The sequence below is a fragment of the Tauraco erythrolophus genome, chromosome 5, assembly GCF_009769465.1.
Source record: "Tauraco erythrolophus isolate bTauEry1 chromosome 5, bTauEry1.pri, whole genome shotgun sequence".
NCBI classification, from domain to species: domain Eukaryota; kingdom Metazoa; phylum Chordata; class Aves; order Musophagiformes; family Musophagidae; genus Tauraco; species Tauraco erythrolophus.
Window position 1 is genome coordinate 3,408,273 of NC_141469.1, and position 15,200 is coordinate 3,423,472.

The following is a 15,200-nucleotide window of genomic DNA, read 5'->3' on the forward strand; positions in this document are numbered from 1 at the left end:
TTTGGTTTGAGCTGTAGATATCACGGCTGATTTTCGGGGGGGGGGGGGGGGGGGGGGGGGGCAGGGGTCTTTCTCATTGTTGTTTAGGATTTTTGGTGGTCTGTTAAGGAATTTAAATCATGTCCAACAGATTATTGGCAGTAACAACAATTAGTTTTAAAGGGAAACATGAGTCTGGAAAGACTGGAAATGGTCAGTGTAGCCATCATCCTAAACGTAGCTCAAGGCATCCACTCTTTTGTACACCACAAACAACGAAACAGGCCAAGAGCCTGATGTTTTTTCCCTGCAAGTCATCTTTCATGACTGCTAAGTCGGTATGAACTCCCTTGGATTCACACAGCAGTGGAGCCATCACACCAGCACAAGGAATCAGTCAGAGCTCCTAAGAGAGCATGCTGTTAAGCGGACAGTCATGAGGAGGCATGCGGCCTCATCGCGGTTGCCGAAGTCCACAAGGGCCTGGGGACCTCTACTGAAAATCAACCCCTTCTCGTGGTGGGTAGGGTTTGGTGCTCCACATGCTGACATCCATGTGATTCCCTTTCTACAGGTTTGTCACACAGGACAGGGAAGATGGCACCCAGTCATTGATTCACTGGAACATCTGCTGGAACACCTACAGCCGTCAGCTGTGAGGAAGTAACCACCTCTGCAGCTACAGAGCCTCATGGGTGCCTTGACCTGACCACCAGCCACGCAGCAGCCTCACGCTGCCTCTGGACAGTCCGGCTTCCTGCTGCCCGGTCTGGCTCCAACACCTGGGAGGTGGCAACGGTCAAGTACTGCTTTTCAGTGCAGTCATTCACAAGAGGAAAGAAAAACACAGAATACACCTTAAACCATACGGAGCCTATTCAGTAAAAGGATGTGTTTCTCATCTCACTCATGTCAGTGAGCAACTCTACTCATGACAGAGTAAAGGCAACACAGGGCAGGGAGGATCAAGCCCCACAGCACCATTAGAAGATATGATATGGCCAAGAAAACTTTGTCACAGTCCACACTAAAACATCAAGTTTGGCAGCTGTCTCCCGTTTTTGTCTTAGCATGTCTCCTTCCCTTGCCTTCCTTGTGTGAGCACGTGGGCCGAGCCAGAGACAGCAACGTCCACCAACTGCTTCGGACACCACTCCGGCTTCTTGGACCCCTCCCCAGTCTCGTTGCTCTTCTCTTGGCTTTTAGCTCAGAGCCCCACAATCTGACAGCGAGACTCCTTCTTCATTTTGAGCATCAAAAAGACAAAGCCCACGTCAAACCGTTCAGAGAAGAGACTACGGCATACGCCACGGACGCCGGCTCGCAGCACCCATCCGTGGCAAGTATTTGCCAACTTGTTTGCACTTCAGCAAGGCGGATTTGTACAAATTTCCTTTTTTTTTTTTTTTTTTCCCTGAGCCCAAGCTGGATTTTCTAAGAGGATGGCACTTGAAAAGGATTCCTGGAGCCGGGCACGCACAACTCCGCTTGTGCCGGCCAACAATGGAGGAATCCCCTTCTCCAAGCACCTGTAAACTGACACTGCGAACCAGCCATTCGAAATGCTCATCAACAGGCCATATATTTAAGCACAGAGCATCGCCTAATCTATTTTTTTTCTTCCTCCCCTTCTTCCTTTAATAGATCGGAGCACAAAAGCCTGAGAGAGGGTGACCTACCAAACAAAAGAGCCTTTGAGTTCCTAGGAAAAGTAGACTTGGAGGAGGATGGAAGGAATCCAAGTGGCCCTATTATTTCCACTTGCACTAATTAGACATTTTTCTGTCAGCTATTGAGCACTGCTGAGAGGCCAAACTCACTGAATTCATTTCTAAAGTGTTTACAGAAGTTTGCATCTGTTTGTGTCTCTTCAGGAGGAAAATAAGCACTTCAATAGCATTGTGGAAAATCTAAACGAAGCATCCTATTCTGAAGGGCCTGGCAGTCTTGCAGCTGCATAATTTAACTCCGCGCTCAATGCCGAAACCTCTTGTGTCCCTCTCCAAACCCAAACGGACACAAAATGGAGAAAAGTCAAGCCAGGGAGAGAAACTTGGCTATTTTTTTTTTTTTTAAAAAAAGGCAGGGCCGCACGCTGTGTGGCACACACCAACACGGTTTCGTGTCAATCTTGGCAATGCTGTCCCCCCTGTTCCGAGCAGGACACCAAGATATTAATACCCGCTCCTTTCATTCCCTGCCAGCTCGTGCGGCTGGAAAAATTCCTCAGCACCTACAGCTAATGCACCGGCGTGCCAGGCACGCACCCTAAGACCCTCCCCGTGCCAGTCCAGAATGAAACAGGGCAGCGGCTCCCTGTCACCCAGCCCAGCCCGAGCCAAACCCGTTTGTCTCCCAGGATGCCACAGCCCACCCCAACTCGGCCATCAGGAACCCGGCGCCGCTCGCCACAGCCGGACACGTCGTTCCGCGTAGCGAGTTAGCACCCTAAATGGATTTACTCCCTTCCTTTATGGCTTTAAAGCCGAGAGAGGGGGAGAAGCTCCCACTTTGTTTCTGCATCTGTGTCCGCGCCGCGAAAGGCACACGTCTAATTGAGTTTGTGACACAAAGGGAACCTCGCGGCTGGGAAGTGGAATCAGGTGGTGAGAGAATTAAATTTGCGCCGGATTTCTATACACGGACCATCGGGGAAAATGCAAAACAGCCTTTAGTGGAGGGTTTGGTGTGGGGTGGGGTGTTTTTTTTTCCCCTTAACGGCAATGAGTGGGAGGGTGTGCTGTTTGCATGGTTTCCTGCATTAGTGGGTTAGCTCCTCCTCGCGCCGGGGCTGAAGTTTGGGTCCCAGCTTCGGGTTCAAAGCCACGACGCCTCCTTTGCATTGACAATGGGGGCCGCTCCCAAGAGAGGGGAGAAAGCTCAGAACCGGGGCCATCTGGCACTAGGACTGGCAGGAAAGCGTCAAAGGGAAATTATTGGTGCATAGTAAATAAGGACGAGGAGGAGGGGAAGAAAATAGGGGAAAATCTTAATGTGGCAGCTGATGGAAGAGGAATTACAAGCCCAAATAAATGAAATATTGATTTAATCCACTCTCTCTGCCCTCTTTATAAAGCAACAATCCTGGAGGTGACCCACCCCCCGAGTCCGTGTGCTCAGAAAGGTCCCCTTTGGAAAAACACCTCCGCAAGCGGTGAGGTTAGCAAGCAGGGGTAGGAATCATTTCGATTTGTTTCCCCACAGTTTAACAGACACTCTGGATTTCTACGTTTGCTTACATCCATTCGTCTCAGGTTGTTTTAGTGCTTAAAATCTTAAAAAAAACCCACAAACACAAAACCCAAGAGCAGTCAACAAAGAATTTTTAACTCGGTGCACAAGGCAGGAGTGTCAGGACCACGTACTTCCAGGTGCTTCAGTTCCTCTCCCAAGAGCTGTTCCTAGTTAGCACTTCACTGAACCCTAACAAATTGCCCCGTTTTCTTTCCCCCCACGTTCGTCCCCTGTCAGATTAAACACAGAGTCACAACACCAATGCATTCGGCTCAAGTCTTTCACCCTTTTACCCCACGCGCTGTTAGCAAAGCCTGTCTTTCCAAGAGACCAAAGCTGCTGTCACCACACAGGACTTCTCTATCAATCTCCGCCTTTCAGCTGGCAATCAGAGCCCACTCGACAAATAACAAGGAATTAAGCCTCCTACCACCTCCGTGATGGGCAGAAGAAAGCCTGTCTGCGAGGTGCAAACGGATACGCTTGCAACGCAGGACAGTCAGGTCACACAGTAAATAGCTGCAGGCTGAGGAGTGAGAAGCTCCTGGAGACCTTCCTCTCTGCTCAGAGCAGCCCAGAGCCCCATTTACCAGCATGAGCTTCTGAAGCTGTTAATTAGCTCAAGTTATTCATCCTGAAGGCAATGGAGAGTTGGGCTTTTATTCAATGGGAGCAGCATTAGGTCCATTATTAGCAGCTCAAAACACCACGGAACGGGTCAGGTTTTTACAACCGACCACATCTTGCTTCACCAACTGACGAAGTACTAGAGTGAGAGTAACTCTCGCTTTTCTCAAGAGTCCTCCTTTATTTTTTTTTTTGCAATTCACCTTGCCACCAATTTAATTTTACTGCTACTGGGACATTGCATGTGCTGCTCTCAGCATCCACTCTCTAGTCAAGAGCTGTTGTTGTCTGCAGGAAGCAAAGCTGCAGCAAAGCAGTGCCCATAAAGTCCTGCTGGCAGGACCAGCTCCGTCCCTTGCAGGATAGCAAGGGCCTCCCACAGCCCATCAACACAAAGCCCAAGAGGCACCCATCCTGTTCAAGGTGCTGTTGGCATGTAGCTCTCAGTGTTGGGTAGCAGTGACGAAGTGAGAGCACCTGTCCGTGGGGGCAAGTGGGAGGACCATCAGCATGATGAACTTGAGGGGTCTCAGGAGGGAGAAAAGCAGCACAGGATCATGGAATGGTTTGGGTTGGAAGGGACCTCAAAGATCATCTTGTTCTAATCCCCCTGCCATGGGCAGGGACTCCTTCCACTAGACCAGGTTGCTCAGCAGATAGGTCAGGCTGCTTAACGGCAGCATTTTGGGGCGAGAACAGAAGCAGAACCCTTTAAAGTGCCGAGGAAGCTCATCGAGGGAGAGTTTCTGGGGGTCTCATGACAAGGAAGCAGGGATTTGGGGGACTGCCGTCCTCTGCAGGAGTACCTGTTCTTCATTATTACCAAGGACAGGCGCAACAATCATTTTGTGGCCCTGATTTGTGCTGCTGAGCTGAAGCTCTAGGCTATTTATCAACTACTGTGGCCATTCCCTGTGGTACATTAAAACAGTACGTTAAAGGAGATATTTTAATACGTAAAAACAGCTTAAGTGCCAGTGACAGCCTCTCTGCGCTGAGAGTGTGGCATCAAGACCATTATAACCAGCTAAAAATCCAAGAGTCTCTTTACCAAACCTGTGTCCTCACAACATCAACCCATCTGAGAAGTAGTTTAAGTCGGAAGGAAAACACGACTTTGCTATCTCAGTAATACAACATGTAAAGTCTTTTCCAAGGAGGAAACACTCCATGAGACCACATTTGAAAAGGAAAATATCCTACCCCATGAACCAAGTGAACTGACAGCCCTGCCGGTACTCAGGATCACACTTCGCATTTTTTCCACTGAACACTTCATGGCATCACACACGCTGGCAGTATCAGGGCTGTCACCGTGGACAGCTGAAGCTCTCCTGCCTACACCTCATCTCCAACATGTTTTCACCTAGAAAGCGTTAGGGGTTGTGTGGCGTAAGGGAGGCTGGGGTGCCACGGATTCCGTTTTGAGATGAATTCAGCCCAAAGCCACAGCTCTCCCCTACATCACTCTCTGTTTCACTGGGATCACCCAAGAGCAGCTCTTATAAGGCAGGTAGCAAAAGGTCAGCCTGAACAACCAAGATCCCAGGGCTACAATTTAAGACTTGAGTTTTCCTGTTACCACACCAACAGCTAGAAGGAGAAGAAAACTAAATCCTCAGCCCCCTCTTCAGCTCTTTTTCAAAGGCTCCCAGCCCTTAAGTGCCACACACCCCCCAAAGGGTAGTTAGGGCACGTCTCTCAGAACAGTTTCCCTAATGGCAATCCATCACCTAATTAGCCAAGGCCCAGGCAAAGGCTGCAGGGCCTTATTTTCTACTCTATTTCAATATTGCCATTAGCTCCTATGAGATTCTGTGCCAGCAGGGCCAGGATCCACCCTCCCTCACCCATGGCAAGGAGCACTCGGTCAGCCTGCACAGACAGCTCCCTGCAGTGGGTGCAAAGGGACCTGCAGGACCCCTACTCTTGGGGGCTTTTCCTTTTGTATTCACACTGTCTCAGCAGATCCTGGTCCATGGCTGAATGCCTAAGCCTGGATGCAGGAACTAGTGATACGTACGATAAAAATTAAGTAAAGCTCCACATCGTTACAACGACTTGACAAACGAGCTCCAATCTTTAAAAAAATAATTAAAATCTTATTCTGGCATGACTCATCTCATAAGAGAACCACCCGTGTGGCTAGAGTTGTCCTTCAACGCAATCCACAACCAGGTTTGTGCGATCAAACTCTACATCTACATGGGCATGTTGCCCTCTATTGGCTGGTCATCCACTGTAAGGTTATCTCCATCACTTGGGATAGCGAAGGTCTCCAGGAAGGGTACCTAACCCCCAGCAGCCTCCCGTTTGGATCCACAGCCCCAATCCAAACCTGACACCACACGTGGCGTTTAGAGAGCAAAACCTATATTTCTTCATTTATACTTGTCAGCAAGGATGCTGTTACAATCTGATTTTGTTTCCATTTGTTCAAAATAAAAATCACAGTGCTTCTCAGTTTTTGCTTTGGATACAGGTAGTGGTTATCGCCCTTCAAACCCCAGCACAGATTCCCATCAAAGAGAGTGTTCTGGCTGAGACGGGGGCTGCAGGATGGGCTTGGTTTGCCAGCCTATAGCAGCTGACAGGGAGTCTCTCAAAGCCTGCCATGAAAAACGTGGAAAACCTCATGTCGAGTTTGTTGAACCGGGGTAGCCTTTGAATTGGTTGGTCAATCACCAGCAGAGAAAATGAGAAAAACATCAAATCAACCCCAAACAAAAAAAAAAAAAACAAACAAAAAACAACCACCCCTTCGATAAGACACAAAGATTGTGTAAAACCAGAAGTGCTGGTTTGCCTCAAGGATCACAGTAAATCTGTTGCCTTACAATCCCTAGGGAGGTCCAAAAATATCATATAGTGGAGACAGGGTGGGAGGAGGGACGAAAAGTTGGTGCACGTTGCCAAAACCTGCCCGAGCCCTGCGCCGGCAGCAGCATGTCTCCCATTGAACCGAGGCTGCGGCACGAGAGCACCACAACGAGCCCGGCTCACCACTGCTCCCCTGGAACTGGTTTTGCCATGCCTTCCTGCTGCTCTGGCCAGAGGTAACCAGCAGCCCACGGCAACAAGAGCAGCACTTCAAAAGGCTGCAGGTGGCTTTGCCTTCTTGATGCGTCCAGCTAGCACGCAGCCGCCGGCAACGGGTATCCCACTTTTTCAAGCCCAACAGTAAGGCAAACCCTTGAAGCCCAAGCCTAATCCGCTTACTCACTGTGCTGGTCTCAGGGAGCTTTTGAGCCTACTCGCAGAGTAAAACACCCTCACCGTGAGCCCTGGTAGGCAGCTCTGCCAGTGTGTTATGGTAATCGAGTGCCTTTCACTCCTGGATCTCAAAGCACTTTCTAAATGTCATCAATTACGGTTTATGAGCTTGTTTGAAGCATGGCAAATTAAAATAAACAGAGTTGAAGAAAATGTAAAGGTTTTTCTGAACAATAAATCGACAAAGACTTATTTTTTTTTTTCTCCTCCGGAGAATTAAATTATCCTTCTGTCCCTCATGAAAAAAAAAAAAAAGAAGAAAAAAGTTGCTCAAGACTTTTATTTTTCCTCATCACACTGCAATCACTTCTCTTCAGCCTCACTTTCCTCCCCAGCTTTTTATTCCAAGTGAAGCAGCCTTCACTCTGCCTTGAAATTTTATTTAAAAAAAAAGGGGAGGGGAAGGAATGGATAAAGGGCGGAAAAAAAAAATCCCTTTTCCTGACTAATACTAATAATACAGGTCAAAATGTCAGTCTATCTACCATTAAATGGGAAACAAAAAAGGTTTTCCCTTTTTCCCGTGGTACAATGGCACTGGAATATAAATTACCGACTAAGATGAAATAATACTTCAAAGCACATGGGCAAAGGCAGCGCAACGTTTCCAAAGTATCTCCAACCTCAGGATGAAGCACTGAAGACAACGGTAACCAACGGACTTCAGGGGGTGACGGTGAATGGTCTGAAAGTCGCACGCGGTTAGATTTGAGGTCCCTATAGTCTCTGACCCCATGACATGCTTTGTTTAACAAGGGCAGCTGCAGTTATCAACAGATGTTTCAGCAATAAATAATTGGTATCATCTCAGCAACGATCCGTCTACCTGGGGAGAGGGCAGAACGCCGCCAACACTGCTCCACTATTACAGCCACATTAATCTCCCATCTAGCCAGGTCTCTCCGGGAGTTTACTGCAGGTGTTGATCCCGGGAGAAAGCAGACAAACGCTGTGAGGTTGGAGCGCTGCGCGGCGATTGTAAAGGAGGTCAACCTCTGCCATAAATTTCTGTCCGAGGCCACACACAACAAAGAGAAAAAGGAAATAAAAACCCAAGAAGCAACCACTCCCCGCTCCCCCTGAATAAATTCAAGATCCCTACAACGCGGGATGCTGTGGCTGACACCTTCCAGCCTCACAGTTGGCTTTTCTCAGCTTCTCATGGCTGTTCAGAGTCATCATGGCCCTCAAGCCAAATGTGCTGGCCTTACTCCAGCAGGGCTTACTCCGAAGCAGGTGAAATCTCCTGGCCACCTTGGAGTTCACAACAGTTTTGCAGCTGGGATTTCAGCAGGGCCAGACCTCCCTGCCCCAAACCCCAGGTATTCAGGCTGAACTGCCCCTTCCCATGAGGAATGGGACAGTGTTGGCTTCATACGTGCACCACAGTAAGCAAAAAAAACCCAAACAAACCACCCCCAAAATCACACAAACCTCATCTTTACTTCGTATCTGTCCTGCCAAAGGGATACTCATTAGTCTAGACAGTACATTTACCATTGGAACAAAGAGTCCTCTATCTGCTACAAGTCACACCTGACACGTCCTCGAGAAAAATCAGGAAAACAAAAAGCAATCCATATTTCCTGTCACTTTCTAGTCCTTAAGCTCCAACTCCTCACCTTACAGGACGGGATCCCCAAGCGCCATTTGGATCCTGCAACTCCTAACACAGGCAAGTATCTTTTACTCACAGAAAAAGTCACATTTAAATTCTCGCCTTTCCTGCCTAGATTTTGGCCAGTTTTGGTCCTCTAAAGGGATCCTGTCAAGTAATTTCCTTGAAAAAAGAAAAGCAGGTGATCAATTGCGCAAGCTAAAGCAAGTAATCCTCACTGCCTCCTAGCAGCGCTGAGTTAAACAAGGCACAGTGTTCTTCTCAAATTCATAGGATTTTTAAAAAACTTTACATAAAAATTCAGCATTTTAGTTTTGGTTTACTGCCTGTTCTTGAGGGAAGAGGTGCACATTACTGTAGTGGAAACAGAAACAGAATCCCCCAGTGAAAAGAGAGGAACGGACATAGCAAGTGCCCGAACTAGTCTGGGCTGAGCATGAAATTGAGTAGAAACAGCAGAAATGCAATCAAAGTCATCACTGTGCATTTCAGGGAACGAGGTGGTGGTTCTGCAAGGTGCTCAATGCATGGACAACCCCTACGTACCTCTGAGATCGCTTCCAGACAAGGCACAGCCGGAGCCCTCGCTCTGCAACGTCTTTGTCAAGACTACCTAGACAATTTTTTCCTGGCACAGCGGCAGCCACATGCCTGAACGCACTCAAAACTTGATCACTTGAACCCATTTTGTCTTCCCAGCACATAAAACGTCAAGTTCCAGCGAGACCTCAAACCAACAGCCTCGCGTGGTGTTGCACACCGATCCACCGCGAGCTACGTAGCTAACAGACCAGAAGCCTAACCCTGAGGCACAGCTCCCAACCTTGGCTTGGTCGCAGCAGCAGAGCACAGGACTTGCCTTCCCTTGGAAGATGATGCAGTGGTGACATGAAGGTGAGCTGTGTCCCCAGGAGGACACAGTGATTCACATGTGTTGCTTTATAGCAACTTTAACAAAAGAATAACCAGAAACTGCATGTAGCTTCTGGGTCACTCTCTCGTCTGAGGACCAAAACAAACCAAAGTCACATCCCTGCTTCAGCCCTTTGGCCTTTGTGAAAAGTCCCATCCCAACACCAACTCACTCACCTGTTTGACAAGGCAGTTCCTCCACTGCTGCTGCCACAGCGCAAAAAAGCAAGCCCCTGAACCCACAGGTGATAGCACCTACCCAGGGCTCTGTGTACCCTCTAGCACCTCAGTGAGAAGTTTAACGCAACGGGTGTGTTCAAGTTCATACCAGCAAATCAAGGAGCCTGGCGCTGATCTTATCTTGTAGGTTTGTTTTGTCTTCCGGGCTGAGGTCTTGTTTGTATTGCCACTTCTCCGGCACAAAGGGCCACTTCATTTCCTTTGCCTCCTCCAGAAGGGTCCTCAAGTCCTCAGGAAGCAAAGCTGAAAAGGTCAAAGAGCAGGTAAAGACATTGCAGCAGGTTCAGTCTCAACAGTTACGACAGAGCACCTACCCCACAAAAAGCAGATCTCTCCTCCCTCTCGGACCTTCTCCCAGTTGCTACCAGCTATTAGCTCTTGCTAAGAGGCTGGTGGCCTCATCAAGAGGGAAGGTGAGCTGCCCTGTCATCCATTACTCTTAGCTGCTCTGCCCTCCAGGTAAATGGGAGCCATCAGCCATGAAAAAGGCTTTTAGCAGGAAGTCACACTGGCTGGTGGCTGCCTGAGCATGAAGAGCTACTCTTCTCCCCAGCCTGCTTAGCCAAGTAATTCACACCAGCTGTGGAGGTGGCCTGAGCTTCTGCATTTCTCTTGCAAATTGCAACAGAAGTTAAAAAGAAGTTTAGAGAAGAAGGTGACCTTGGTCCAGGCATGCTTCCACCCAAGCACGGCCAGCACAGAGCCACACGGAAATCCCAGTCTTCACACTTGTCACTGGAGAGTTTCCAAACCCTACCCAAAGCACAGCTTCTCTACCAACTTTCTTCCCAAGGCCAAGCACAAAAGAGTCAAAAAGACAGATTTTCCTAATTTATTTTTGCGGTTTTTTTTGGATGAGGGCAAACTACTCCCAGCTCCCACATCTGGCCCCTGATCCTCCAGTGGTGTGACAGAGCTCTCAAGGCAAGAGCGCAATTCAGCCTAGGCCCATGCCCTGCTCCCTCCCCGGGCTGGCCCTTTGCCTCCCATATAACCATGGGCTTCAGTGGGATCTCCAACCTGACCCGACTAAAGATGCCACATCTAGTAGGAGCTCACACTTAGAGATCCAGGCTTGGATTTGTCCCTTCAGCTGCAGCCCATGTTTTGGTTTTCCTGGAAACAGAGGTGAAGCTGGAGCCTAAGTGTGCTGTGCAAACCACACGGCCGGGCAGACTCTCTGGCCAATAAAAGTGGATTAACAAGGATTATTGACCAGATGGGGATAATGGTGATCATCAGCTGCAGATCGAGCCCCTTCTGGACATTAATCCCCAGAAGAAACTCTGCTCAGAGACCATCATTGCTTTAACGAGGCAATGCAATAAATATATTATTACATAGTTTTTTATCAATCCTTTACGGATGACTGTAGATAATACACTATATGAAAAGTCTGTTTCATGCTCACATCACAGTGCTCAAATTCACCAGGACGTTTTTCCCAGGAAAAAGTAGGAAGTCGGGTATTTAAGGCCCTTTTTCCAAAAAGTCACCTTTAAAAATATCTCACTTATTCCAACCCACGTTTTCTCACTTGTTGCTGCAGCTGTGGACGTGCTTCCTGTTACACACCCAGCTTCACGCGCAGCCGTGTTTCCTTGTCCTTCTGAAGCAGCATCTGGAGGGCTCAGCCCTCCACGCCGTTGCAAGGTGGCCAAGCAGCAGAGCTGGAGAAGAGAGGAGGTCCCGCTCCTACTCTCACACTCCTCACCGCAAAAACAGTGCGGGAGCAGGGATAACCATCTCATCACAAGGAACATGAAATGGTGGACAGAGGGCTTTTATTCCCCTGTGTAGTAGGGGGAAGAGCGAGCTTCCCAAAATTTTTTCCAAATGAAGATGAGGGGAGCCTGAAAGCACTCACAACAAGCACGTTTTCCCATATGATCCCACAGGACTGACATTTTGGGGAGGGATCTAGAGAAATAGGACGCTTACACAGCCAGCCTTTGTGTCTCCTGCTCTACCACCTTCTTCCATCTTTCCCACATGAACTCATGCCTACTTAAATAACACTAAATTATGAAAAAATAATAGTGGCAGCAACTATGGAAATAACCAGTGGATATTGGTATTTTCTCTCTAAAGCATAGAAGTATTATCGCTGTCCTCTTGTTCCCGTTTTCCATGTTATCCTTAACTAAACCTTAAACCCTCTCCTACTCGATGTACTGAAGAACAAAGAAAACGGCCCGATTCTCTAATATTGAACTTGGATTTTTTTCAAGAGGCATCCTCAGCAGTTACTGCTGCCCATCTGGTTAGGAAAGGAAACCAGGGTAACATTTTCAGAAAGATTTGGCAATTTAGGAGCCTTCAGCCATCTTTGAGGTTGGACATTCGTGTATGCCTAACAGGACACCACTTCGAGCCTTGCTGTGACTTTTAGTTGTCACCACATGGAAATAGAGACAATTAGTCTGTTAGTGATAATAAAATGATGTTGCATCACAAGAACATCCACCAACGAGTTGGGAGCTGGTGCAAACAGCCCTGCAGCTTTCGGCTAAAATTCAACTCCCAGAACAAGAGTTTACTCTTGTAACAAATAGGTGTTCTCACCACAGGCAATATAAATTCATTAATTAACGAAGGCTGAACTGGCACATAACTTTGGACTTCTGGACTGGAATGATTTCTAGCCTAAAAAGCAATAAAAAAAGTAATCTAGACCCATCGAGCACCTATTCTGCCCCATCAGCTAAAGTGAGAGAAAGACACGCTCCCCCTCTCCGCTCTCCCAGCCCTTTATACATGTTTGGCTTTCAGTTCCTCCTGCGCCCCGTCTGCGAAAGCCGAGGCAAACAAAGGCAGCCCCGGGAGGAGAGGGGGGCCAAGAAACCCCCTCCGCTCCCACGCTGGAAGGGTCCCCCCGAAGCTGAGAGCCTTTCCCGGGGAGAGCGCCCCAGCAGTTATGAATGTCACTGTCACCGCCTCGCTGCTGGGTATTTTTCTTTCAGCTGATGGGGAACACGGTCCTCGGAACAGCCCGAGCATCACTTCAGGCTCTGATCCTCCATTTCCTGAAGCGGTTTACCTGAAGGACCATGTCTAATGGAGTGATTATAAGGGCACTGATTTACCTTATCTGGAACTAAACTGATTATTTCTCATACTTTGGGCTTTGGGGTATTTAATAGGAGAAAAGGAGGGAGGAGGATGAGAGGGAAAAAAGCGCTACCTGATTAGGAGTTCAAGAGCCCTATTCTAAATACTCACAATGAAACTTAAAAGAATTCGTGATGAGGAAACAAAGTACCCTTTGTTGAAAACAAAAAAAAAGAAGAGGAAAATCTTCCAGTATCCAGAACATAAACTCATGCCACCCTCCGCTGCAGACAGACTTAGGTGCTTCAGAAAGAGGCAGCTGACCTCCCAGCAAGAACAAGGATGGTCAGAAAAACATTCCCAACGGCTCCATGCTCCGAGACCAACAAAGGATTTTAAAGATCAAATTAATGTTATGGCCGAATCATTCATGCAAAGCAAAACTAAACATTATGAACACGGAACTGGAAAACGGCCAGTACTGCAGATGTGTCATGCAAAGGAAATCTGCACATTAATAGATTTTGTTGTAGTTTATTGCTAGTGCCTTTTTTTCCCCAAAAAAAAATTTCACCTTCATCCTTTACTATCTTCTTCCGTACTTGCTGAAGTTGTTTTGCTGCGTGGCAGAAAGGAATACCTAACCTCCCTACCCTGTACCAAAAAGGTGTAATAAAAACAAGTTCAGCAGTTCAAATGCGGCTTTTATTTCATGAATAAAAAAAAGTTGTGGCAATGAAGTTACGTAGCCCTCCAAATCTGAACCTAGAGAAAACTGAACCATATCTATGACATCCTTTCATGATTGACATGAACTAGATAGCCACTGAAATTCTGAAATAGTATTTTTCTTTTCACAAACCACTCTCAAAGCACCACAGCAACACCAAAATAAATGCTGGTTTCCAGCATGTAATACCAGCATTAAAACAAATGCTTCCTTCCCCCATTTATTTATTCCAGCCATTAACTGGCATGGATTTTCCTTTCAAGATGGATATTGCAAGTTTGGTTTTTTTTCTTTGGACACCACTTATAGAGGTCACACACATTTTACAAGATAAAGATTCAGGCAATGCGCTCTTAAATATATAAAGAAAAGCTGACAAACAGAAAAGGCCCTCCCCTGGTTCCTATGAAAAGAGAGGAAATATGTGCCCTTATTCAGAAGTTGCATCCTTTTTTTTTTCCCTTCTTTCTTTTTTTTTTTAATAACTGAAATTTATGTGCATCAGCAAACTTTTGGGCATTGTTCTTCCCAAACTAAACTGTTCCTTACAGCCTCATGTTTACTGAAGCCTAAAATTAGAACTGACAGCAATTCACTGCAACAAAGTGGACTTCTTTCCCTGCCTGCCTGTAGCCCGCATCCCATTCATGGCCTCAAAATCCAGGCATCTCTTGACACTCATCTGCCAGGAGAAGAAAAATAGGGCAGGGCTGAGGACCAGCGGCTGCCACCATGGTCCCACCACCTCTCCTGGGCACCTCACCTTGGCACCGCCGGAATTCTCGCTCATCTTCCTCGCCCGTGTCAGCCTTGGCCGACAGGAGAGCGTCCAGAGCTTGCTTGCACTCCTGCAGCAGCACGGCCGCGGCGTTTTGATTATTCATGAGGGCTGATTCTGCTCGGCTGTGAATTGGGGGTCCCCGGGTGCACAGTGATCAATTACTTAAGAGAAGACACGGATTCTACATGAAAAGGATCCCTTCAAGGCTGAGGTACCTGGCGAACAAAGAAGGGAGAAAACGATTAACTAAAGTGTCATCAATTATCTGAAAAGCTGAAGCAGAGAGAAATAATAGGGGAAATACATGAAAAAACATGACAGGCTCGGAGGACTTGATTAGAGGGGTATGTGAAATTACTGCGGGGTCTCAGTGACACTGTACGAGGCGAACATCTCCCATGTGTCAGGGAGAAAGGACGGGCTCTTCAGCAGAGCTGTGGAACCCCGAGCAGAGAAGTGACTAGCCAGACTGTGCCCAAGCCCTTTGCACCGGGGAGGCTCCGGCTGTCGCACACTGTTAGCCCGGACTGAGTGGCAGAGCCGTGCGTGCTCTGAACTCGCCGAGGACCCTGCGTGAGTTCACCAGACCACGGGGCTCGCTCTCCTTTACCCTGGGGCACAGAAGCACGCTGCTGTCGCAGCCCCTCGCACGCTAGCCCCGCTCCTGCCGCGTTAACACAGCAGCCTACCACGGTTCCGTTAAGGTAACGGAGCAAAAACCATCTTTCAAAGAGACCACCGGAATGAAAAGTCTT

The 15,200-nt window shown here is 47.9% G+C and overlaps 1 protein-coding gene across 2 annotated transcripts in view; it reads right to left on the reverse strand.

Moving 5' to 3' along the window:
* The window catches only part of ALPK1 (alpha kinase 1), a 28,537-nt gene extending 13,960 nt beyond the window's left edge, over positions 1-14,577 (reverse strand). For both annotated transcript variants that reach the window (XM_086611787.1, XM_086611786.1), the window contains exons 1-2: positions 14,428-14,577; positions 9,972-10,126 (exon numbers count right to left, since the gene is read on the reverse strand). In XM_086611787.1, coding sequence (XP_086467913.1) covers positions 9,972-10,126; positions 14,428-14,548 — 276 coding nt within the window. In that variant the 5' untranslated portion in view covers positions 14,549-14,577. The remainder of the gene's footprint in view (positions 1-9,971; positions 10,127-14,427) is intronic.
* Positions 14,578-15,200: the final 623 nt, after the last annotated feature.